The following is a 27,583-nucleotide window of genomic DNA, read 5'->3' on the forward strand; positions in this document are numbered from 1 at the left end:
TCGCCGCGTTACTCCCGGTGGTTTCTCCCCTAGAGGGCGCGTCTCGGCCGGTTGCCGTCGGTGCCTGGCCGGCTTCTAGCAACCATAAAAGGGCAGGGGGCGGATCGCTCCTTTCTTTCCTTGAGCCTCGGATTGGAAGGCGGCGGGGCATATAAATTCCGGCAGGGCGGAGTGAAACAAAGCAGTTTGCCTTAGGATCCGGCGCGGAGAGGTGGGAGCCGGAATAACTGCGATTCAAAGGATCGGCGAGCGAGCGCCCTTGTTTGGCAGGAGATTTCCTTTGGCGCTTTGGATCGTCTCCCCACCCCCGCCCCCTTCCTCGAAACTGGTAACTTGCGTGGTTGTTGGTTTTCTTTCTTTTTTTTTTTTATAATCAGAGAGAGAGGAGGAAATCAAAAGATTACGGACATCTCAATGAAGGAAAGAAGAGCTAGCCAGAAATTAACCAGCAAATCGATCATGGACCCTAATCAGAATGTGAAGTGCAAAATAGTGGTGGTGGGAGATACGCAATGTGGGAAGACGGCGTTGCTTCACGTCTTTGCCAAGGACTGCTTTCCCGAGGTAAGTTGCCACCCGCCAACCTCGGGGATCCCTCTCGAAGTTTTTTTTTTTTTTTTTTTTTTTTTTTAAAGCATCGGTTCGGCTGGGATTTCCTGGCGCTCGGTTAACGAGAAATGCCAAAAGAAATGCGACCTGATCCGGATCCCACGGTCGAGAAATTAGCCTGTCCCGAACCCGGGTTGGGGATAGTGAAGATGTGGGTCGGGGGAGACTGCGATCGTCAGGATCTCAGCTTTTCAATGAAGCGGCTCTCCAAGTCTTTCTTCTGAGAGACTTTAGTGTAGCTCTCGATCCCGATTGTGCTGTCCGGATTAAAGCCGCTTCCTCGCTCGGGATTGATAGTGTCACCCAGCCACCCCGGTGGTGACATAAAGCCTGTCTCCTTGGCTGATATATTACCCCGGGACTGCTTCATTGCCTTATAAATAAATCACTAGTGAGGAAATGGATTGGATGCCCGCAACTTCTAGCCTCTGTCCTTTATCCCTCCTCCACTCTTTAGAAACCATGCTCTGAGTAAAGCTTTGCTGAACTTATGTATTGAGTTAAATTTAGTAGACCCCTGGCCCCTTGATTTAGTACATTTAACTTGTTTAAGTGAGGGGCTGAAGCCCCAAGAATCTGTTTAAAGCATACTTGTGCATGCAGAAAAACTCTTAGCAGGACTTTGTCAAGCTACACTTATTGTATCTTTCTCTCCTGAAAAGATATTTTGTGAGGGATGAGGAAGGAAAGAACAATGGGGGGGGGAGGCATCCAGACCACTGCCCCATCTGCTACTGCAAAGGAGGCAAGATTCCTCGTTCAGGAACGGAATCCATTTTAATTTGTCCTTCCCCAAGCTGGTGCCCACGAAACGTTTTGAAGAATGACTCCTATTAGTCCCGTCTATCCTGACCTTTGACCAAGCGTGAACAACCTGAGAGGCTGGGTGGACTTTCAAGATCTGAGAAGTATAAAGTTGGTTGGAGGGAGGTGAACAGAGCCTGATGCCGCAATGTACATACATAAGGGAAAGTGGTATAGAATTAAAGGCATGGCCGGTGGCTGAGAGATCCCGGGAAAGATTTGTGTTCCTTTCCAAGTCTCTGAATCTTCCAGAAGGAGAAACAAAAAAAATGTTAAAAGCGATGTGGTGTTCACTTTCAAGCAACCATAACACTTTTCTTCTCTCTTTTGTTGCCTAGAATTATGTGCCCACTGTGTTTGAGAATTACACCGCCAGTTTTGAAATAGACACGCAGAGGATAGAGCTCAGTCTCTGGGACACTTCGGGTAAGAGCCTAACTGTGTAGCAGGAATTCTCTCCTTCTGTTTCCATGCCATTCCAGTGACTCATAGCTGCCTTGTGTCGTAATTATAAGGCTTCACTCAAACCTCTGTTAACACCCTGTTGATGAAATAATTACTTGCCATCTAGAAAGCTGCCTTTTTCAGAGGGATATGTGCGTGTCTGTGTGTATGTGTCAGATTTTGACATAAAGTATTGTGTCCCCTCCTCCCTCCTTCCTTTGTTTTAATTGTAACTCTTTCTGCAGTGTGGTTAATGCTTCCATCATGTTTACCTGACTTCCCCTCCTCCCTTCCCTCTTATTTTTAATTCTCTCAAGGGTCTTAGGGTAATTAGCTGAACAGATGGGAGAAGGTTATACTGGCCTATTGTGAGCCATTCTTTTTAATATTTGCCTCCACGGATGGGGGGAGCCGGCATGTGTTCTCCTTCTGGTAATATGTAATTTATACAGCCGCAAGAAAATGAGTAAATACACATATGCCAGCATAGATTGGAGAGGGGGGTGTACGTGTTTCTTGCTGAATTTTTTCCCCCCTGCCGTTTCGGCATGCATTTCCCACATATTTTCTTCCCCCAAATACTCTCCACCGCAAAATGTGTAGGAAGTCCTTCACTTAGTGGATATGAGGTGATTTTGGCACGGGGGTGTAATCCCTGGAGGATTTGACAATATATCCAGCAGGGGGTGGAAAAGCTTTTGAAATGGAATTTGACAAAAAGCTGAAAGAAGTTTAAAGGCAAACGTGAGTTTTATGCCTGAGCGTAGTTCAAGATCCAGTTAGGTAATTCTAGAAAAGGGGTAGTGACAAGATAGAGAATTGAGGAGTGGGTTGCTGAATTTCAGCAGCTGAACAAACTTTATACCTTCCAGTTGTTTAACCAACAGTTAAGAAAAGGGCTATTCTGTAAAAATTGTCTTGGGATCTCTAATAATTTGGATGTAGACTTGAAATTGTCATATTCAGGTCACGTCAGTTTGTAAGGTTTATTGAGGAAAATAAATGACAGGATTTCTTCTCAGCTGAGCCATTATTGTTGTGTACCTGATATAATTTGGTCACTTTTAGTTGCTGCTTAAAGTAAAGTAGGCCCAGGAATCCTGAAGTCTGGTTTGCCAAGTCTGGGAACCGTTGTTTTCTAGCAAGACAGATCGACATAGCTTGAATTGGCTAGCAATGATCCTATGGCTTTCAAACAAAAATCATTCCCACCCTACATGGGGATATCAGAGTTTGAACCATGGGCCTCTAGCGTCCATTGTTTGTACTTCTGAATGATGGTCCTTCTCTTTCCCTGCCCTCCACCTTGCTAAATTGCAGCACTGGAAACCATTGCTGTTTCCCCCCTTCTGCTGTGCACCAGATTGTCACACAGTCCTCCAAATGAATTTTCTGCCCCATAAATCATCCTCTTGAGACTTTGCCTTTCCGCTAGGCCATTCTGTGATTTAATGCTAGGTTTGCAGATACTGTCATCTCAGCCCATGTTCTATCCTAAGGCAATAACGTTGAGATGGTGGGAGAAATTAAAGAAAAAGTGTACCTGGATCATTTCTGAGAGACTGAGACAATAATCGTATAAAGAGAATAATCTGTGTTTTCTGGTGGTTGTATACATACATACATACATACATACATACATACATACATACATACCCTATTTCCCCTAAAATAAGACATCCCCTGATAATAAACCCAATCGGGCTTTTGAGTGCATGGCAATAAGGCCAAGCGCTTATTTCAGGGTTCAAAAAAATATAGGGTCTTATTTTCGGGAAAACACGGTATATATTTATTTCCATCGTGGTTTCTTGCTAAATGAGTATATTTCATGTAAATATAGAGCAAATTTATAACTTCTTTTGGACCTTCAGGCCAAATCTGTGAAGAGCTTTGCAATGAACTTTGCAAGGAGATAGATGCTAGAAGCATGTACACAGATACACTGATGCCCCTCAGGACTTGCATAAGGCTAAATTATCTTCTAAAAGAAGTGGCTGGATTTTGTATTCTCAGGAACCACTGCAAATCCTAGAGTCTGTAATGGCCTAATAAAATCATCTCCATTTAGCAATGAAATTCATTCAAGCACAGCATTCCATAAAGAGCAAAACCAGGGAATGTTGGAATGTGTTCCTTTTAGTATTTTACTTATTAAATTTATATGCGGGTGATGTAATTAGCAGAGTAGCTTAGAAGCCTCTTCTAAGGCCATAAGGAATGTTACTTCTCTCTCACCCTCTCTTCTGACTGATTTTATATATAAATCCAACCACTGAGATGAGACCTATAAAATCCTGCGTACAGAACAAATAAAATCTTCCTGGTTCACTGTCATTTATGATGATTAAAAAAAGATGCTACTGAAGAAGGCAAGGGGTGGGAGGCAAAGACGGGTACAGAATGATGAGAATGAATGGCGAGACAATCTAAACTCTTGCCTGTATTGCCTTAAGCCTGGTGTGTGTATAAGACCACCCAGTGGGTTAGTATTCTTCCGAGGCAAAGAAACCCAAAGAGTTGCTGAAGAGGACGCCTGTTTTACAGCCTAACACACAAAGTACAAAGTTCTTTCTGGTTTTAAAAACACTTTTAAGTATTAGAACAAATGTTTGTCTGCCGGTTGCAGGAAGCAACATTATGAAATCACATTGTGGCACAAAGAATGGTCCGATGGGGAAAGGATGTTAATAAAAGCCCCAAATGGCAAGTCTGCTTGTCTTGTACATTGGGCAACGTTTCTACAGCTCTTTTGAAGACACCACAATTAAGTCCTTTCTGCTTTAGCAATCTTCACAGCACATTACTGCTGTTGGCATCGTTGGAATGCAAGCTTCCAGATGTGGATGACAGCTGGGAGGCCCGCAGCTCTGATTCCCTTTCTCTTTCCTCCTCCCCCTACAGAGGAATGTGTGCTGATTTTCTCCCTCCACTGTGATAGAGCAAAATTAAATTCTCTCCTTCTGCCCCATAGCAGGAGAATGAGCATGAAATGGAGAAGGGCACTGAAGGAAAATTAACACAAAAATCTCAGAATTTGTGCTTTTATTCAAAGGTGGAGATCTCCTAAACTATGGTACATGTTTAGGGTGGTCTGTAGAAACATTTTGTTTTTAAAATTAATGATGAGTGAGAATTAAATTCCATTAAACCCAATGGGCCTTATTCTAAATCTAAGCAAACTACTTCAGATTAGGCTCCTACTGACATATTTTAGTTATTCTTGGAGTTATAAATTGGTTGTCAAGTATCAGCTGCCTAGATATTTTGGGCTGTGGTTCCCACTGTTCTTGGCCCGATGCCCTATTAGCTGGAGGCAAAGAGAATTAACAGTTTAAAAAACCCGGCATTTACTGGGTTAATTATCCCAGCATTTTTATAAACAAAATAGAACAATTTCTTCCTGGCATGAATCAAACATAGCCTTCTAATTCCAACAGGATATGATGAAACAGACTTCAAAAACTTTCATGGGATTGCCTTGACTCTTAATTATTATGTTTCTGTATCTTGAGTTCTTTTGCTCATCGGTGTCCTAAGATCTCTTCTACACTGCCCTCTGGTATTTTTTAGATGCACAATAAGCAGGGGCTATAACTCAGGAGGGGGGGGGGGAAATAATCTTCATCTGTATTACTCACACCTGTGAATTACTGGGTAGAGAAACCTTAGTCTGATATTATCCTTCTCATCTTCGTTAAAGATTAGCATATCTTTTGCAAGCCTATTATAGAGGAAAGGACTGTTCTGTTTGCTAGACTAATTCTCATCTAGAGATTATAGGATTGCAGCATGTCTCCAAGTCACAATCTAGGCCTGCTTTGAACTGCATAAACTTTGCATTAAAGTCTGACTGCTTGAGTAGGACACATCTCAAACATCAGAGTAATGATAAATATCAATATAATGGTCTGAAGTAGTCAACCTTTGATCCTCATAGTGGAATCCAACTTTCATCATCATCTTTATCACTTGGCTGTGCTGGCTAAGAAATTGGCTTTCAGCACCTACAGGGCTACATGGTTAACCTTGTTAATCACATAGGGGAAATGCTTGCTTGACTATAGATGATAATTGGGGCAAAACAGAATAAAAAGAACAAAAGGACAATTTCCCATTGGGAAATCCCAAAGTTGGTATGAGTTTATGTATGGGGAAAAATGTGATGTTCCATTATGTACTTTATTTACACCATACAACTAAGTAAATTGCTAAAATGCAGTCAATTTTTATAGACTTCGTGTCTACCAGAACTAGTCTACACAATTCAAGAAAATAATGCCTCACTTTTAATGATACCACTTGGGTAGTCTCATCCTTCAAATGTTAGTTGAGGCTCCCAAAACATTTCAATATGACTTAGCCTCTTGTGTTCTCATTAAGTGAGTGGGTCTACTTTATTTCACTGTACATTTGGGATGAGCATTCCTGAATAAGCAGTGTTCTCAATTAACGGGTTAATTGCTGTTTGACCAAATCTATCCATTTGGGGTTAAAATTCGTGGAAAGGTTTAGAAATCAACAAGTACAATAAATATCTGAATGTTTTATGCTTTAATCTATCCCTAGCTACTAGCTGCACAGGCCGCATACGGGCCACAACACCTGCTGGGATTGCAAACATTCAAATGGAAACCAATAGAGTTCCTTTAGAGCCATTTTTGTGAAAGCCAAGGTCTCATTTTTAAAATGTGAGAGAGTGCAGTCCAGCCTTCACAGTGTTTTTGTGTCATAAATCTAGTAAATTAGGGAATAGGCAGCACTGGTATTCTGACATGCTTAATAGAATAGAACAGAATTCTTTATTGGCCAAGTGTGATTGGGCACACAAAGAATTTGTCTTTAGTGTATATGCTCTCAGTGTAAAAACATCTATACTGTGAACAGGCAGCCTAACAACTCTCTCTTCCCATCAAGGTGGAACCCAGCTTCTGATTATGTGCTCCTGACTTGGATTGACCACTTACGACAGGGGTGGGCAATCCTTTAGAGACCGAGTATGGTGAGATATATCTATAGCAAAGTTGACGAGGCTCCATTATTCATCTGGGTGACCTTGATTTTTTTTTATGGGAATGCTATTGTTTATTTTTAAACCATCTTCTGCCTCTTTTATATCTTACTTTAAGGTTCTCATTATTTCCCAACTCAAAATTGTGCAGAATTGTGTTATCTTGCTCAGAGGAGACACCCCCACAAAAAATGGAGTTACATACAACCCTGAGGTTGAAAGTTGCCAATCTTGACTTTTGATATGCTGTTAGATGAGAGCCAGTTTGGTGTAATGGTTAAGGCATCAGGCTAGAAACTAGGAGACCTTCAGTTCTTGGCCCACTTGGCCCAAGTTGGGTGACCTTGGGTCCATCACTCTTTTTCTCAACCTTAGGAAGGTAATAAGGGCAAACCACTTCCAAAATCTTGCCAGAAAACTGGCAAGCTTTGCCCAGGCAGTTATGAGGAGTCAACATGATATACAAAGGTACCAAAAAGAGAGAAAAAAAACACCTGTGAACTGTATTAAAATGTATTAATTTTACACTCCACAAAGTACCCACCCTAGGAGAGCATTCTAATATTGTCTCATTAATCTAAATTGCACATGAAGTGTGCTAGCCAGATTGGACAAATGACTCTCTTCCTTGTTGCAGTTACTGGAAAATAATTTGCAGTAAATTATTTATTCTTCCATAGTCGTCTTATACAGCTTGTTGCCACAGAAAATGAACTCATTTTAGCAGCTTTATTTTGCTATACTTTATTAAGAATTCAAAGCACCTGAAAGGGGGAATCCAATGAAAATCATATGTATGTTTACTGGGTTTTTTTCTTATGTTAAATAGCCTATCCATTAGTTACCTAGTGCTAAATCATAGGACATTGAAGGTGGCTAATATGTGAATTTTGATTAAGTTTAATTACAAGAAAAACATGATGGCATACCAAGGGGCCTTGACAACTTTCAGATTAATTGATTTTGATATTAATCTGCTAGGGTAATCCAAACATAGTCTTCCTAGATAGGTTGAATTTCAATTCCCATAAATCCTCAAAGAATGTTATCATAGGTCGAAGTAATTTGTCTTCTGAAACATTCTGTGGCCTTTTGGAATGTTGGAGTAGCCTGCAAATATTGTATAATTTCAGGGAACATTTCATCTTCTTGATCAGATTAGCAATTAGCCAGTAGTTTCCCCAGATAAAATATTAATCACTATGGATTGTCAGTCTTCCAAAATGTTACCATATAGTCTTGGAGAAAGGGCTTAATAAACCCAAATTGGGTAACTCTTTCTGCTTCCTGAAAAGGATATGGTGAACACCATCTGATTCCTTTGCAATAATCAGGATTGTTATATGGGCTACATTTGATTATAAAAACCACCCATGATAACTTAATTGAGATTAAGAAGCTTTGTCATGAATGACATCTGGGAGATAAGTATATAAATTTATCACCACTCAGCTTAGGGAACTGGTACTGGAGGCAATGGGTCAACCTTCCATTCCTACATCAGTGGCAGATCCCTGATCAAAATAGTGATCAACAGTTATTACAAGTTACTGTTACACTATCATGCGCTACTTCTGCAGCAATGGTATTTTCTGCTGGTCTTAGTGCTCATTTTATATTTTGTGTTTAAAATTAAAGGTGGTGGCGCAGTGGTTAGAATGCAATATTACTGGCTGACTCTACCCACTGCCAGCAGTTCAATCTTGACCGGTTCAAGGTTGACTCAACCTTCCATCCTTCCAAGGTCAATAAAATGAGGACCCAATATGCTACGGCAATATGCTGACTCTGTAATAAGCTTAGAAAGGGTTGTAAAATGTTGTGAAGTGGTATATAAGTCTAAGTGCTTTTGCAATTGTGCTTATTAGACCAACTTTTCAATGGTCCTAAAATGATGGACAAGCTTTTGAATGTTTATTAGAAATATTGATCAGGCAACAAGGGAAACTTTTATCAGGCAGCAAGAAGGAAAACCTGGGTGAGAAATGGTTGGGATGAAGCTAGAGAACCTGCATTTAGCCACGTCAGGTTGACAGGTGGAATCAAGGTGTCAGCTATAGAGAAGCCTAAGTGTCCTTTCCTAATAACAAGGATATCAACCTATGGAATGCATGTTGTGATGTTGTGACATAAGATCTGCTCTCTCGCATTTGTGTTGCAACTTGTCATGCAAATACATAAAGAACAGAGTTTGTGCTGTGATGCCACGACACATTTCCTTGCCTCCCTTCCCTTTATGGATAACTTTCACTATCAAAAATTGTTCAGGTAGTAACTTTATTTATGACCAAAAGATCCAAACAGCAAAGTGCAAATCTGATCCAAAATTTAGCATTAGATAAAACAGTTTCAACGGATAAAATAATTGATAAATATTACAGAATGCGTTGAAAATTCTAGCTTGTTGATGTATTACAGTTGATATGTTAGCAACAGGGTTGTTAAGTGAATTTGGCTTCCCCGTTGACTTTGCTTGTCAGAAGGTTGCAAAAGGGGATCCCATGACCTTGGGACACAGCAATGGTCCTAAGTATGAATCAAGTATGGTCAAGTATCTGAATTTTGATCACATGATCGTGGGGATGCTGCAATGGTTGTAACTCTGAAAAATGGCCATAAGTCACTTTTTTCAGTGCCATTGTAACTTCGAAAGGTCACTAAATGAACTGTTGTAAGTCGAGGACTACCTGTAATAAGTAGTCTACAGCAGTGATGGCTAACCTTTTTGCCATCAGTAGTAGTCTACAGCAGTGATTGCATGCCAGGAGTGTGGGGGGGGGGTTTCACGCATGCGCATGTCCACACCATAATTCTATGCGCCCTGCCCCCTCGCGCGTGCAACCCTCCCCCCACTCCTGGCACGCGATGGCATGGTAGGCCCGTTTTTTGCTCTCCCCAGCCTCTAGAGCCTTTCTAGGAGTCTGGGGAGAGCAAAAACGGTCTTCCCCACCACTGGAGGCCCTCTGGAGCCCAAAAGCAGCCTGTTTCCCTACTTCTAGTGGGCCCAGAAGGCTCGAAAATCATGCATGCGCTGGAGCTGAGCTCACGTGCCCACCGATATGGCTACATGTGCCACCTGTGGCACGTGTGCCATAGGTTCGTCATCACGGGTCTACAGTATATGATGTAGATTGGACAGAGAATGATTTTTGCCTAGAGCAACCCTCTACCCCACCCCTTCCCCAAATGATTACTGAAACAAATGTGTTAAGGAGGCAAGCTTGACATGGAATGTTAGCTTCTCAGCAGTAAACTTTGACCTCAGAAGACCATATCAACACTGAACACAGATTCCTAATCTTTGTGAACTTCATTGATGTAATACATTCTGAATCCAAATATTCATCGGATGTACAGTGATCTACTCAATCTGTGCCATTTCTCTGTTTTGGGCAGGGTTTCAGGTTTCTTTAAACCATCTTGGGGAAAGATTGAACAGACTGCTATTGAGCTCTCTTGAAAAGAGACTTTTTAGATTTAGCACACATTCTCAAGATTCCTCAGCTCTGAGGATTTTGTGCTAAGTAAAAATGCCCTATTGAATTCCATCTTGATGCTTTTGTTCCTAACTGCTGACTTACTTGGGCAGAGATAAAAGATGGCTTTTTAAAAAAAAATACATTTCTTGGGAAGCAAAATGTAACTATATATTCTTAAAAGATGCAGCATACAGTAACATTCCTCAGGCATTCCCTCACATTTTTTCCCAGATAAGGACGCCCGATTGGTTTCCACTATCGTTGGATTCAGCAAATTTATAATTAAATAAGGTAACTCTAGCGTATCAGTATATCATTCATAGACATGTACATATATGGTGTGTAAATCTCCTGGGTGATGACTGAACACTTAGGTATGTGTCTAAAGAATTGTTATTATATTTTTGGGGCGAGGTGCTTCATTCTTCTCTTAGGCAAGCAATATCTCTATCCAAAGTTTAATGAACCTTAGAAGTTAAGGGTTCATCATGCCCGTGCCTGTCTTAGGAATGTTGAGAAGAGAAGGTGGCACCCATGCTAAGAGCTACACAATAGCTGTAGGTCGGAAATTAAAATATTGTGCATTTCCCCGAAGTTAGTCGAGTTTTTTTAAAGCATGATGATAAAGCATAATATCTGGTTATCAGTGGGTTGCACTTGAGAGAACAGTGGTGTTGGAATATCAGCTTAAAAATCTGTGATCATGGTTACATTCTTTAACTGACAGTAGGTGTGCCATAAAAGCATAACTCAGATTTTGGCCAGCTAATTAATGGTCACCAATCCACGGCCTTGCCAGGTAAAATATATCTAATATTGAGTTTTAGGTATGTTGCTTAAAGGCTCTTTTATCAGGAGAGGGCAGGTGGGATCAGTTACTTTGTCCTTTAAAGCAGGGGTGAAATCTACTTACCTTCCCAACCGGTTTGGAAGTGCAAACCCTTCTGCGCATGTGCAGAGGGTAAAAAACAGGTTACTTTCTGGTTAAAACCAGGAAGTATCGACGACTGGGTGGGTGGGCGGAGACTTGCGCCACCATCGCTCCCGGTTCTCCGAACCACCGGCCGCCATTGTTTCCGGTTTGACCGAACTGGTCCGAACCGGGAGCATTTCACTCCTGCTTTAAAGGTATGCAAAGCAGATTGTAATGGCCAAATCCAACAGTTTGTGCCTTTTTCTTGAGAGAAAGCCTTGGTAGGAGCAAAGAGTGATCTTCTGCTCTCTGATTATGGCTCAGGAAAGGTCAGCAGAAACTTTTCACAACTACACTACTGAAAAACAGACATGCGAGGCCACTTCAAGGCTGAGTTCGTCACAAGAAACCATGGTTTGACAGTGCATCTGAATACAATATAAGCATTTGTAGTATGTCAGTTGCAGGTGCCCGATGAGTATATCTCAGGAAGGGCCAGACAAGAACATTTTTGTCTTAAAAGTAGGTTCAGTACAGCACTAACTTAATTGCAAAAGACTTCAACTTTCATATCCCAGGGAAAAGAATTTGGTGGCATATTATAGAAAAGAACTTGGCAAGATGTCCTCGATAAATTTGTGCTAAGCAGGGTTAGTTATGGTTCTTTAGATCTGGAGTGGGGAACTATGGCCCTTTACAATTTATGCTGGTTTAGGAATTCTGGGAGTTGTAGTTCACAGATCATAAAACGGTCATAGTTCCCCACCCCTGGTTTAGATGGACAAATAATCTCATTTGATTTAAGACAATCTGTATACTCCAAGGGTAAATAACTTTTTTGGGGTGAGGGCTATATTTTAGCATGTCAGGTCATAAAATAGAGATGGGCATGTTGTCTGTCTCACTGTTCGCATTAAAGCTTTAAATAAATACATTATTCCACAGATGTTTAATGGCTATGAAACATTAAGAATTGTAATGTGGTAGGATCCTTTGGAGTTACTTTGGCATAGGCTTTCTTTCCTAGATGTGAATTCTTTGGCCAGCTTGATCATTCCTGAAAATTCTGGGAATTGTCTACACATCTGGACAACATCTAGATTTGGGATAAGTCACTCTAGAAGTTGCATCTGAAAGTCTAGCTTTGGGGAAAGTGCAGATGCGGTCATATTTTTCTCTTTAGCAACCCTCTTGCATTAATAACTCTTCTACCTCTGAAGTATTTGGCCATGTTGCCAGGTTCCAGCAGGAGCCAGTGAAGCAGCAGTGAGATGCTACAGGTTTATTGTTCCCATATAAAAGTTAGCTCTGGTGTTGACAGTATAAATACACATCTTGTAGAAGGTCATTTGAGATGTCCAATTTCATATGTTTCTCTTTTGGGGTACCTCTTCTCTGTTCCCTAATCCAAAACCTGGAGTAATACTACAAGAAATGATGAGAAAATTTTGCCATCAACTGTCCTCATTGTATGTAGTGTTTGTAGTGTCAACCATTTAAAAATACTTAAGCCATTGACTTAATGGAATTGTGTCATGTACAAAAAAATAACCCTAAGGAAATTTCTTCTTCCTCTAGAGCTTTAGCTTATTTATTTATTGTTTATTTATTGGTTCGATTTATATGCTGCCCTTCTCCGGAGACTCAGGGTGGCTTACAATGTGTTAAGCAATAGCCTTCATACTTTTGTATATACCTGCTTAGTAGGGCTTTCGGCCCTACCTAAGCTTGTTGAGCATTCGATTCCCACAATGGGAGTGGTGCCTTATATATTAGCTTATGTCCAGGAGCAACCTTCTCCAATCAATACATAGGTCCAAAATTAAACTTGAAAGGAAATTGCAGATCAGCTTTTCCTGGCCGGGGCTTTGCTCCATATGTTCCTGTTTTCTTCAAAAGCAGCATTCCTCAAATTCCTTCCTTCTGGTCCAGCTGCCCTTTTCCCCCCAGATGAGTTCCTTTTGCTGTTTACCTTAAACACCCTGAAACAGCAGGGAGGGGGGCATTTTGCAGAGTCCTCTTTATCCTGCTCAGTTATCATTTTATACAACCCCTAACTCATCTGCAGCATGCTGCAGATTTAAAATATTAAACATTGCTCGTTCCCCCAGAGCCAAAGGCGATCTGATCACCAAATGTTTGTGTGTCATCTTCCAGCAAACAGTATGCAGCCAACTCTCCAGCACATTGATAGAGAATGTCTGCCAAGAGAAGACCCCCCTGGTAGTCAGCCCGGCACCATCCCTGCTAAGATTTGGCTGGCTCTCAAAAACCCTAGGGTTTTTTATTTTATTTTTATTTCCCATACAAATAAATAAATAAATAAATAAGGAAAAATAAGGATCCATCAGGAAATAAAATATAGCTGGTCTAGGACTGAGCATATGCAGTAATCACCATATGCTGATTGTCATTTATTTATTTATTTTTTAAGAAAAAGGATCTGAGAGAGGTATGGAACAGATTATCCTGCTGGTTGAATGAGCTCCACAAAAGGACATTTCGTTTTTGCACCGTTTTGTGGCAGGTTAATGATAAGCAGGAGTAAATGTGTTTTTAAGGATGCAGTCTAATTCTTCAGATTCCTGGGGGAGAGACCACTCAACCATTTAAAAATACTTAAGCCATTGACTTCTTTAAGAAACAGCCAGTTTCTAGCAAGCTTTTAAATTTCATGGGAGCTGCTTGCAAAGACTGTGTGGCTGGAGGCGATGTGGAGTTCTGCATTCCAGAAGACCAATTCTCTCTAATGACCTACCATAGATTTGAGCAGGTCATTAAACTGCGGGTGCTCCAAAGGATTCTTTTACTGATGTATGATGGAAGTGACCCTACAGATAGGATGGAGAAAATTAATAGTTACATGTAAAGGCAGGCCAGACTTATGGCGACTGTGGCCAGATAACTGTAGTTAGTGTAGGGACTTAGTTACACCCTTGCTGCATATCTGGTGACCTGCAAAGCTGTGGGTAGCCTGATAATTCTATCAGTGTTATCATGATGACTGTATAGAGTCAACTGTACAGAGAGAAGCAACCTGGAATTAAGGAGAAACTTCCTAACAGTGAGAACAATTAACCAGTGGAACAGCTTCCCTTCAGAAGTTGTGGGTGCTTCATCACTGGAGGTTTTTCAAGAAAATACTAGATAGCCACTTGTCTGAAATAGTATAAGGTCTCCTGCTTGACTAGAAGACCTTCAAGGTCCCTTCGAGCTCTATTCTGATTGACTTTAATTGCTGAGCTTCAGCAGAAAAGTCCTATCGTCTGTGTCTCCAAACACATTGCTTCTTGTTGCCCAATCGGTGGAGATGGGATGCTCAGCTAAGTGAATGATGGCTTTGATCCAAGAGAGTTTTTCTCTTTTTGTAGACATCTCTACAAAAGGTTGATATCAGTTATAGGCAGGAAACATAAATGAGTTGTTTATTGAGTTTCTGGTGGTTGTATTATCGGGTCACAAGTTGTGACAAGCTAAAGGGGCAAGTGCCTAGAGCTTTACAAGGAAAAGTCTTTGTTTAGCAATGGCAACTGGTAGCAGCAGCTCCATCACTTAAGCAACACAGTTGTAAAGTGCAGGGTCACATGACTGCACCAACCTATGACAACAGTTGTAGCAGTCCCAGTTGATGTATTAGGTCAGTGTTTCTCAACCTTGGAAGCTTGAAGATGGGTGGACTTCAACTCCCCAGAGTTGAAGTCCACCCATCTTCAAGCTACCAAGGTTGAGAAACACTGTATTAGGTGAATCCCATGCAGTTGCAGCCTCTTGTGGTCATGTGATTGCTATTTGTGACCTCCTGCCAGCTTCCCTATTGACTTTGCTTGTCAGAAGCTGGCAGTGAAGGTTGCCAGTGGTAATCACATGACTGTGGGTTGCTGCAGCGGGACCCCTCGTTCAGTGCCATTGAACGGTCACTGTATGAATGAATGGCCATTCAACATGAAAACAGGGTACAGCTAATTAATCATCCAACTGATCTCTCAGTACTCGTCTTTGCAGCCACAAAGATCTGCAGAGTGATGAAAAGGTTGTCTGTCTCAGGAATTCTGGGAGTTTTAAGTGCACAGGTTGTAAAAGGGCCACATTTGCCCACCCCTGTCATAGGGAGATAATGCTTGGGAAGGATTTATGGGAACAGGCTAAAGCATTGTATATATTTTCCCATTTCGGAACATTAGGCTGTCTTGGGTATTGCGAAAGTAACGCTGAGCGTATATTTCTCTAGGGTTCAGACTTGAAGTGAACCTAATATAGAGTTTAGATCTAGAATTCAATCAAATTCTGAAAAATGCTGAGGTAACAAACTGAATCTTACTACATTAGTCATGGAACAGAAAATTAGAGGGGTGTGTCATTTTACTACAGCTGTAGACCTTTTAAAAGAAGGCAGACAGCTCCTGGGCTCTCTTGACATAAGTGTAAGAGATTTTAGTGAGCTTAATCATGTTTTAATTCTCCCGAGAGATGAGAACAATTTCAAATTGTTGTTTCCCTTCCAAACTGTATGTGAGAGCTGTTTCTGGGTAGCCGTGTAAGGACATGCTTCATTTATGGGTAGGTGACTTAACCATAAGAAATGGGCTGAAGAGGATCCGCACGCCCATTGGTTACCCTATGTGGTTAATCCTTCTCTATTAGTAAATGTAAAACATGTTCAAAAGATGGTGGCCGTTTCATCTGAAGCTAGCCTAAATGAAATGACCTTTAATATGGGGTTCTACTGAATCTAATGCAGGGGTGTCAAACTCAAGGCCCGGGGGGCGGATCCAGCCTGGGGGATGCTTAGATCTGGCCCGCGGAGCCACCCTGGAAACGGTGAAGGACTGGCCCTCAGTGCCTCTGTCAGCAAAAACAGAGCTCGGGAGGGCCACACACTGGCAGAGGGTTGCAGGAGGAGAGCCCGTTTTCTCTGGCAGAGTGCTCAGGCCACCACAGGTGCCCCCAACACGAGTGACATCAAGCTGGACATGCCCACTCTGGTCATTCCTATTCTGGGCCCCTGAGGTCAAACACAACCCTGATGAGGCCCTCAATGAAATTGAGTTTGTCACCCCTGTTCTAACGGATGAAAGAAACTTTTAAGTTGAGGATCAGGAAATCATGATACATGTGACATATGACAGTTCTCTAATCTTTCCAAATTGGGTTGGGTTGCATTGTCATCAGAGCTGAAATCTAATGCATTTGGGGAGCACAGGATTAGAAATGATTGTCATGTGCCTTGATTAAAACTCTTGGGGCACATACATTTGTGATATGTATGTGTTTTTCTACTGTATAACCCTGATTTAATTTATTCTTAACAGGGTCTCCTTATTATGATAATGTCCGCCCACTTTCCTATCCAGATTCTGATGCCGTCTTAATTTGCTTTGACATCAGCCGTCCAGAAACTCTTGACAGCGTATTGAAAAAGGTAGGTGTTTTAGAAATGTGCATATCTATGAAACGCTACTGTTTTCATTTTTATATATTTAAATATATCATCCAGGCTGGGGATTGCAAAAATGCAGCATCTACTGTATTTTTTGGACTATAAAATGCACCAGAGTATAAGACGCACCTTAGTTTTTGGGGAGGAAAATAAGAAAAAAGCTAATTGGGGGTGGATCTGCCTCCCAGAATACCCCCAATCAGCTTTTTCCCAGAGGTGAACTTTAACAACAGGTTCGTTAGTTGTGAGCTCTGTGCCTTACTTTTTTTTTCAGCCTCTGAAATCCCAGATTTAGAGGCTTTTTTTTTTCAGCCTCTCAAAAGGAGGTTTCAGAAGCTTTTTTCAGCCTCTGAAACCTCCGTTTCAGAGGCTGGGCGGGGCTACATTTGGTGTATAAGACACACCCAAATTTTCACCCTCTTTTAGGGGGGGGGGAAGAATAGTTCCTCAGTTTCTCAAGCATATTCAGTTCCTGATGGTAAACATTGGGCATCCACTTTTGTTTCTCTACTTGGGATTCAAACATTTAGCTTAGTGCTGAAAGGGATCAAGGAAGTATCTCTTGAGCTATATGTTGCTCAGGAATTATAGGTTAGTAGAGGAACATATAATCTGAATCTTGGAAAACTAGATTGTCAAAATCCCAGCATCCTTACCATTGGCCAAGCTGATAGGAACTGCTGTAGATTATCACTGAAGAACATTTGAAGGGGAACGGGTTCCCCACTGGTTCTGGTTTAGTGTAAAGCAATTTTATTGTTAAACTATTTATTGACAACAAAAAGAGTCACTGCCCTCAAAAGGAGGAGAATACTGAAATTAATATCTGACTCTTAATCAAATTACAACCCATGTCTTTTTTAATTGACTAATATAGTGAATTTTGTACAGCTGCTTACTTCTTAAAGTAAATTGCTTCTTCATCTTTCCTTCTTAAATATAACATTTGTTTTTAATTGTTTCCATATTTTATGATGTGTGCCACCCAGAGTCATTGTTTCAGATGGGTGGCTACAGAAATCAGATAAATAACTCATGAATTAAAGACTCAGAAGCTGAACTAATTTGGTTGACTCAAAGAAGGTGGTCAGTGTAGGCCCCAAATTAACCACTGTTAGATTTGGATAGAATTTTATCTATTAATTGCAGTATGATCTGACTTTTTTCTCATCCCATACAGTATGAAAAATTGACAATACATCGAATTTCATAATTTCCTATATTTCGATGCCTATCTTGTTTCTAACATTATGTAACATTTTAATATAATATTAGATCAGAGGTTTTCAAACTTGGCGGCTTTAAGACTTGTGGACTTCAACTCCCAGAATTCTCCAGCCAGCATAGCATAGCTGGCTGGAGAATTCTGAGAGTTGAAGTCCAAAAGTCTTAAAGCCGCCAAGTTTGGGGACCCCTGTATTAGACTAACTGGAAACGTGTGAATAAATAAAACATACTAAGGAATGTCTGCTTTTGGTGATTATTTAAAACAATTGAAGATGAATGAAGAAATGACACAAAAAAGATCTGAGCAGACAGAAATGTAATTGAAAGGGAGTAAAATTAGAAAGATCCATCTTCATTTCTTTGAATTATGGAGGAACCAAGAAACACTGTTTGAAGAACCTGTCTAAAAAAGATGGAACATTCTCCTCTTCTCTATGCTATTTATAAAGAGGAGGAGGATATCTAATCAAGCCTTTGTAAAACTATGAAGGTGGGATCTCAAGCCAATGAAATACAATGAAACATTATTTTCTAGTTTTCTTGGATGCTTTTGCCTAAGAACACTGTTTCCCTATATTTATGAATGCAACAGGATAATGGTTAAGAACCTGTGTCTTCCAAATGATATTCTGTTGAGATTCTCAGCAATCCTGGTCATAGTTGTCTCAAATATGCTTTTTTTTCTTCAAAAGGCAATTGGGACTGGGGTTTTTTTTCCCTTGAGGAGGAAGAAGAAAACATTTTGCTTCTCATCCAAGAAGCTTCATCAGTTCCATCCCCCTTCCATCACAACTGATGAAGCTTCTTGGATGAGAAGCAAAACATTTTCTTCTTCCTCCTCAAGGGGAAAAAAAACCCAGTCCCAATTGCCTTTTGAAGAAAAAAAAAGCACCTTTGTGGTTTCCAGATGATACTGAATTTCAACTTCCCAAAGCACTAAAAGCCAGCTGAACCGAGCAGTATGGTGAAGAATTCCAGTTCGACACCATCCAAGTTCCTCTTGCCTGATATATTACATGGAAAGTAGATCTCTCATTACTTTCCAGAAAGAAATATTTAGAGAAATGTTAGTGCTTAACTCCTATAAGTTATGACCCCCTCAATTGAATATATTTTTACTGGGAATGTAATCAAGCAAACTGAGCCTATTATATTCAATAGGCCTTACATATAAATAGATGGGAATCCCAGGAAGTAAAGGATTTGGAAAAGCAATATATTTGTGTGTATTAGGTATCCTTTAGTTTTAAACAAACCTTCAGCTATAGAGAGAAGTAGGAGAATGCACATATGATCTTCTACATATATTAAAAGAACAACTGCCCAGGCCTTGTATACAATTCAATTAACAAATGTTTCGCTTAGCAACAGAAATGTTGGGCTCAACTATGGTCGTAAGACGAGGAGTACCTGAACAGTGTTTTTCTGTGGTTAATTGTGACTAAATTGGATTACATTCTTTTTTTTCCCCTTGCTGATACGCATTTTGTAATGTAGCCCATTTCTAGAATTGCTGCTGATCTAACACATTCCACCTTCTGCTGCAGTGGGAGGAAGTATACACCTAGGCTTGGTGCTAAGCTGCTTTATATTAAAAATCAAGTCCGTTTTCCCACTTTACAGACCGCATTTTGTGTATGTGCGTGACACAGGTTAAGACCACAGTTTAATCTAACGATTACGGTACATGAAATTTAGGGAGCAGTTGAAACTTGCTCTCTCAGAAACTCCCTTGATTAGATCTGTGCTGTCGGTTTGATGTGATGACTCAAATGCAGGGCAGCTGGGCTATCTTCAGGGGATGCTGAGCTTCATGTTGCCAGCCTTTCCTCCTCAGCCCTCTGGAGTTGGATGGGTTTAAAATTAGCAGCACTAATTTTCATGTAAGACTTGTCCTGACAGGCCATTCGCCTTAAGATGGCTTCTGATCTTTGGTGAACCATAAGAGACAACTCTGCATTAAAACACACTGGTGGTGGTAGTGACAGGTAGTAAAGATATATAGATAGATACTAGATGTAAATATCATAAACACACATCCCTGCCTACTATGTGTGTGTGTGTGGAGTCCTTGGTGAACTCTGAGCTTGGTTGTTTGCTTGTAGACATTTCATTACCCAACTAGATAACATTATCAGAGCTAGTAGGTGTGGTATTTGCTCCCAGTTTATATACAGTAGTACCAAGATAGGATGGTAGCTTTTTAGATACAGTGAGCATCAAAGACTTCAGAGTTCAACCCTGAGCATAGCATTATCCTTAAGACATATGTACATCCAATAGCAGAGAATATATACGTATGTATGTATGTATGTATGTATGTATGTATGTATGTATGTATATGTATATATATGTATATATTCTCTGCTAATCGATGTACATATGTCTTAAGGATAATTAAAGAAACTGGAAGGTATTATAGACTAGTTCTCTTTCTGTCCTTCCCTCTCACACACATGTATATCTCTAACCTCCTGCTTATCTAAAGGTTCTCATCACATCATGATACAGTGGACACCTCTTGCCATCCTTCACTTTTCTTCCTGGGGCAAAAGTTAGGGAAATAAAATTCCCATTTCAGAAAGTGCTTGTTCCTCCAACATACAGCATGATCAAACTCAGCCAAGATTGCACCCTTTGGGGGGGGGAGCAAAAGAAAGAGGTATAATGACATCATCATACAGGGCTGCCTTGGAATTTTCAGTCCGTGTTTCTCATTTTTAGGGAGCTTTTTAAAAAAAAAAACTTTTCCAAATCTATATGAGGTTTTATACACCCCTTTGTTTCAGAGCCATCTGCTACTGTTATTGGGCATTGTGCATGGTTGGGAGATTTTACATTGTGGGGGGGAAAGGACGAAGAGGATGAGGATGAGGATGAGAAGAAAAAGATATTAGGGTCACATCTGTGGGATGAGAGGTAAAATAAAATGTTGAAAGGGAGATCTTGGCAAAGCAGTAGTATACTACTGTAAGCCACCCAGAGTCAGTCAAGATAATGTGATGGATGGCATATAAATTGAATAAAAAATAAATCAAAGTGCCACACTTTTTACATACATGTACCAAAGGGACAGGACTTTGTTCACCACCACTAGAAGACCTCCAAGGTCCCTTCCAACTCTTACTCTATTTATTCTTTTTATTACACAAAGCACACAATATTGATATACCATGCTGGGACTACTCTTTGATTTTTTAAAACCTCTGTACCTTCCCATGGATGCTACTGAGACCAAATACGGTCCATGGACTGTACTAAACCTTCACTCTTTTATATATCTGCAATTGAGAAGCTCAGTCTGTGGCGGGGGGGAGCTATTGGCATCTAGATCATATGTACTTAAGCATTCATATAAATTTGACTTGAATAAAAGGATTTAAATGATAGACATCTTCACATGCAGGTGATGTAAATGATGCAAAAATGATTGAATGTGCATCCTAACATCACAAGGCAGACATTTATGATTTGAGTCCAGAAGAGAGCTGAACCTTACAATCCTATGCATGTTTGCTCAGGAAAAAAAAAGTTTTATTACCTATGATTGATTTTTCTCACAGATAAGGGTGTGTAGGATTACAGTCCAACACTATTTAATACTTTAATTGGATGCTTTACTGTTACATAGCACTTCAAGTATACAACTAATCATGATAGGGATTAGCACTTTAAACTTCTCAGTGATGCAAGATGCTCTACTTTGTTATTATGGCACGATCATGAATGTCTTATTTTTACAGTGGAAAGGAGAAATTCAAGAGTTTTGCCCCAACACCAAAATGCTTTTGGTTGGTTGCAAGTCCGATCTGCGCACAGATGTTAGTACGCTTGTAGAGTTGTCTAATCACAGACAGACACCAGTGTCATATGATCAGGTAAGTTCTGATGATTCCATATTTTGCTTATTACTTTCAGATTTTTCTAATGATGCTTTCCATCACTGAATTTGTAATAAGAGTGTAGTAAAGACAGATATATATGCCAGACCGATTTTCACCATTCATAATTACTACAGGCACTGGGAATTTCATGAAACCAGAAAATGGGAATTATTGGCTCATGGTGCTCGTAGAGTCATTGCTTACTTGCAGAGCTCACCCTGCAATTAAGAAAGCCCCGGTTCAATTTGTAGAGTGTCCAGCTGAACTCTGAACTATTAGTGCAATAGTGGACAGTCTTTTTCATTTGGGCGGCTGCACATTTTCTTTGAGTTCTGCTTGGGAAACAGATATGGATATGGACCCCCATTGTCCTTTAAAGACTTCCCCCAAACATGAATGAAAGTCTACAATTTTGGTCCCGTTCATTCTGGTGGCGGCTGCAAATAAAATCCTGAAGGAGAGTAAATTTGAGCTTCAGGTTCCCCAAATGTTCCTAATGAAATGTTGCCCAGTCAGTTAGCAAAATGGACTAATGGTTTCACTCAGGGAAGGCAGTCCTATGCTACAGGCTCTACATTGGACCAGAAGACATGAGTGGATGATCTTTTGTAGGAAGGACTTACTTGAACAATGCTAGTATCGCTACATAGATTGTGAAGCTCAAATAAAATAGTCTATGTGTGAATGATTGCATGTTGCTATGCCAACACTCATTAGCATGTTAAGTGAAACCCAGTCATGGTGCTTAATATGAACCAACCCATTGCTGCTTATTCCATAACTCATGTTGAAATCAAGCTATGCAATATATAAAGGCAGCATAAATAGCAGAAATGTGTTTGCATGTATCCTACCGCAATCCAATTACTCACAACTGAGGTCTTCATGGAAGAGCTTTTGTGTGAACAGAACCCACTTCAAAAGGAATAGGGTTTGCTCCCCTTGATAACTCAGGGTATAATCTACAGAATATGTTATCAACAACTGCAGGCTTTCTGTCCCCCTCCCTCTTTTCTGTGTTGCTCAAACTGGATAGCTAAACCGGGCAGGGGTCCATTTGGCTTTAAAAGGTTCTCCTTCCTTTTGTGGAAAGAGTGAACTGAATGTGTATTTCCTTTTGTCATGATAAGCAATAAGGCAGAAACGGCTGTTTGTCTTTAAAGAAGCAAAAAAAGTCGGGAGTATGTCTAACAAATATCTCAAACTGGGAATTACCACCCTTCTCCCCCATGAAGATGGCAGAGGACTTTTCTGAATTGTTATAAAGCTGCATCAACCTAAATCTGATTTAACACAAGCATCAAATAACCCACTTCCAAAACATTTCCCTGAAGCAAATGGATTCAAACTGCATTGAAAACAGTAATTATACTTTTAAGAAAACTTGATTTCAGCCGGCATACAACTGGTTTACAATATGTGGATTTCTGTTTGTTGTTGAATGCCAAATCACATCAAGCCTAGCCAAATGGTTGATAGTGATGATGTTTGGAGCTGCAGTCCAGCTATGTCTGGAAAACAACATAGTTCCCTGCCAGTCTTCAGTTTCTTCAAATCCTACAGCCTCAGGATATTTGTCAACCTTCTTTAGGTCTATCACATCTGATGAGATCTTGGCAATATCATTACAAAATGATACAAAATATCATTCACAAAACTTTCACATGAAATGTTGGCATTTCCCCCCCTCCCCCAGTGTTTACATCTCAAAAGTGATACCTGCTAAAAGCAGAGAATCAAAGCAATAACATAGCTTATGTATTAGTCCTCCCTATTTATTTATTTTTTTAAATGCAGATGAAACCATTTTTGTCCCGAAGACACAAGAATTAGTTCCATTTGAATTGTCAAGGAAATAATCAGGGCTTTTTTTTTTTTTTCTTCACACAGCGTTTGCTTTCTAAATTTATCAAGCTGGGATTGAGTCTTATGAACAAATTTATTCCTCTACAGAATCTATAGAATAAATGGGAGTAAACACCTACAGTTGACAATATTGATGAATACTATGATAAAATGGGGGAAGGGTCTTTTTTTGGTTGATAGAGGTGGATTGATCTTGATAGTAGTTTCAAACTAGAATCATACGGTCTTGAATCAGGGCTTTATGGTGTACAGCATGACCACGATCTTATGCCTTTCAGAACTACATTTTTGTGGGCACCAAATTGGAGCTTTGTAAAATAACATATGAAACAAATACTTCTCTGTGGCTTCCCATGTAGCGCTGGTGAGTTTAACTTTCTCACTGCAGATTGATTCTCATGGATAATCCAGAAGCTATCTGGTTGCCCCTTCGGTTGTAATGAGACAAGCCATTTAATTATCTTGATTTATTTTTCTGCCAAAACATGTGAGTTTGCACAAAATTATCCAGCTTTCCTTCTGAGAGTCAACTCAAAGCTCCAGCTCTTATTATCTAAAGAACCGACAACCTTTGGTTTCTGAATGTCTTCCAGATCATTTCCATTAGGCATAAAGTGACAAAGTGCAAGAGACTGTTCCTAACGTCAGTAGTGAGACTTGTATTTGTACAACTGGAATATGCAAACTGTTCTAAGTTCTAGTTGAACAACATTTTTTCCCTGTCCAGGTTGAACAAATAAGCATTATTACCAAACAGGAAAGTCAAATATTTGTTTTTCTTCCAGTTTTAAGTGGCTTGTACCCCTCCCTGATGCTTTAGGGCACTAAACGGCTCAGAGGAATACAATTATAAACCTGATTGATAAACAACATATAGCTTTCTTATTAATTGCTGGCTTAGTGAAAGTTGAGGGTTTCCAGAAAACACTGTTCTTTGCCTACATAGTATAATGCTAGACTTTTCTATGTCGAAGCATATATGGGTGGTTTTAGAGTCAGGTTACAGGTTTTACCAGTTTACCAGACTAGTGATGAAAAAAGATGCCATCTGCTGTCCAGAATCTTAGCTCAAGGAGTTCTACCCTATTCCTTTAAGAGAACAGAAAAGGTGGCTTAACTTCACCACATTTGGATGGCTTGCTTCATCTTTTGAAGTCCGTTGGGTTTTTAAAGTCAACAACTATAGGTCATAATTTAAACTAGCTGAACTATTCAACCTTGTATTTAGGGGGAAAGGTAGCAGACATCCCAAACCCAAAAGCCTACATTGGTTACTACATAAAGAGCGGTCTGTACCGCAGTAGTTAAAACAATTTGCTCCTCATGGGAAGGAAAATGTATCCTGTCTGCTGTGTTGGGTTTATGTATATCGTACAAAATTGTGGTAGGAGTCTTTAGTTCTTTTTTTTTTCTCTCGCTGTTACTTGTTGCCAATCATATCTAATCCACTCCATAAACTCTGCTAATGAGAGGACACACAGACACGTCATTGTAGGACTGCTGAGAGGAACATGAAACATTCAGACCATTGAACCAGAATTTAGGACCTGATGATTATTGCCTATCATCTGACTTTGTTACTTCTCTATAAGTACATTCTCTTGAAATGGCTGTGGTTCAGTAAGAGCTTTTTTTTTAAAAAAAATGTGGCTATTGTTTGACTATCAAACTGCTTAAAGATTCCACTGTCCAAATTGCAGTCAAAGATCATTTAAGGCTGTGATGTGGACAATAAGACTAGGATCAGCCTTTATTGGTGGAATGATCTCCAGATTCATTGAGGTTAATATTCCTAGAATTGGCTGTGCTGGCTGGGATTCTGGGAATTGTAGTCCTAACCACATCTGAATGATATCCAGGTGTAGGAGTCTGTTTTTCTTTGGCTAAATGCTCTATCTAAAAGCAAATATGACTTTGTTTAGGTTTGAACTGACTTACTGAGGGCTAATATTTGCCTCTCCTTTGTCTTTCATCCTAGGGTGCAAACATGGCCAAACAGATTGGAGCAGCCACTTACATTGAATGCTCAGCCTTGCAGTCCGAAAACAGCGTACGAGACATTTTTCATGTGGCGACCCTAGCCTGTGTGAACAAAACTAATAAAAATGTTAAGCGGAACAAGTCGCAGAGGGCAACAAAACGAATTTCACACATGCCAGGCCGGCCAGAACTCACCACAGTCACCACAGATCTGCGGAAGGACAAAGCAAAGAGCTGTACAGTGATGTGAAGACTCAAATTTCTCACTCAAGATGGCCAAGGACCATGTGTTTGGGGGGATAGATGATAATTCAACAAGAAGTGTCCAGTGAAAATGGCCTATTGTATGGGCATGCCAATGCTTAAAGGCCACAGTTTCCCCTTAGTAGGCAAGAACTGTACTTGAGGGGTCAGTATGTAGGGAATCAGTGGGAAAAGATGGATCCTGAAGGGTTGTTGAAGCTACTTGGATGAAATACCAAATATTAATGAAGCTATTTGAATGTGCTAAAGGATTAAGTAGCACCCAAGGAAATGATGTTCTGGAGGAAGCTTATTTTCAGTCTATTTTGAATACCAACTTCAATTCTGATTACATTCTAAACAATACTCTCAGATCTAAAGTCAAGATTTTCCTACTCCTTTCATTGTGAATTTTGGCCTTGTGATGCAGTTTTAGTTTTTTCCAAAGAATATATCTTTGCCTTTTAGTTGAACCTTAAAAATAGGAAGAGTTATTCCGGAGAAGAATGCTCTTAGACTTTAAAAATATATGTTGTGTGAGAGGACTAGAGTGATGGAAGAAATTAAACACTTTTTAAAAGCTATTGTTATGAAAACACGGATGGATAAGGAAGAGGGTTTTAAGAATCTCTTTTTCAGAGCAGATCTTGGATATGACATCTTTCCCTTCATGCTTGACCCATCATTTTGGATAATGGGCTGAAAATTAATTTGGATTTCAATGGCTTCTTCAGGAGTTGTCTGCAACAAGAATGGCATAGGTGGAAGAGTAACATCCAACAAATGGTGCTAAGAGTTAGTTATAAAGGAGCTTAGTCTTATTGCCCTCCTAACCCTCTCTTTTAGTGTGAAGGAGGCCAACCACAGCACTGTGTGTAAGAGAGTAAGTGCTGTTTTGCTATATGACCTTTTCTACAGTTCTGTCCTGGGTATTTTCTGTTTCGGCTAGCACATGAGCCAACCTTCTCCAATTAGCTCCATTAAAATGTATCTCAGAGAGAGAGAGAAATGGCTGCGTATGGATGACCGTCTCTTATTACACATTTCTGTTTACTTGTAATGAGCACTCTGAGGAAATGGGGGAGGAGGGGCCCAAAGAATGGTGGAGCCTTAACAGGTCCCATGTGGAAACAGGATATTGCATTAATCCTGAAGGTCTAATGCAAGCATATCCAGACAGTGATCATTAAACATTACTTGGGCGACCCAGATTCTGTCAAATTCCTTTTCCCTGACTGATGACTATTGTTACATCCACTAAGCCAATCTCAAAAATAGTTTGCAGATGTTGTTGCGCTTTGGAAGACACTGCAGAGCTCTGCCGAGAAGGTCTCTCTGGCTTGTCAAAAGCCAGCGTTTTTCTCCAATGCTTCATTTTTGAAGTACTTCCACACGAAAGGTCCAGATCTATTGCCACCGTGATAACGCTTTTGATTGATGCAATGGTATGCTTATGGCAGTATTAAAACAAACAAACAAACAAACAAAAAAGCTGGCAAGTGCTTTCCGTATTTAAGTATTGTAAAATGAGAAATAAGTTAACTGTTTCAGCAGAACATCACTTTTTAACAAATGTTGGTCACTTTGTATGTTTGGTTATTGTTTCTGCAGTATTTATTTTTCTTTTAAATAAAAAAAAATGTTTAGTCGTTGATTACATCTGTGTTCCTATGTTATTTTGTACTG

At 40.1% G+C, this 27,583-nt stretch overlaps 1 protein-coding gene across 1 annotated transcript; it reads left to right on the forward strand.

The window, feature by feature from the left end:
• Positions 1–198: 198 nt before the first annotated feature.
• Positions 199–27,583, forward strand: RND3 (Rho family GTPase 3). The gene is made up of 5 exons (XM_070944522.1): positions 199–564; positions 1,752–1,839; positions 16,570–16,679; positions 21,668–21,802; positions 25,653–27,583. The coding sequence occupies exons 1-5, from the start codon at positions 415–417 to the stop codon at positions 25,902–25,904; spliced, it is 735 nt and encodes a 244-aa protein (XP_070800623.1). The 5' UTR covers positions 199–414; the 3' UTR covers positions 25,905–27,583.

This window comes from Pituophis catenifer, unplaced genomic scaffold (genome assembly GCF_029215685.1).
Source record: "Pituophis catenifer annectens isolate HBS135680 unplaced genomic scaffold, rPitCat1.0.hap2 SCAF_1, whole genome shotgun sequence".
Taxonomy (NCBI): domain Eukaryota; kingdom Metazoa; phylum Chordata; class Lepidosauria; order Squamata; family Colubridae; genus Pituophis; species Pituophis catenifer.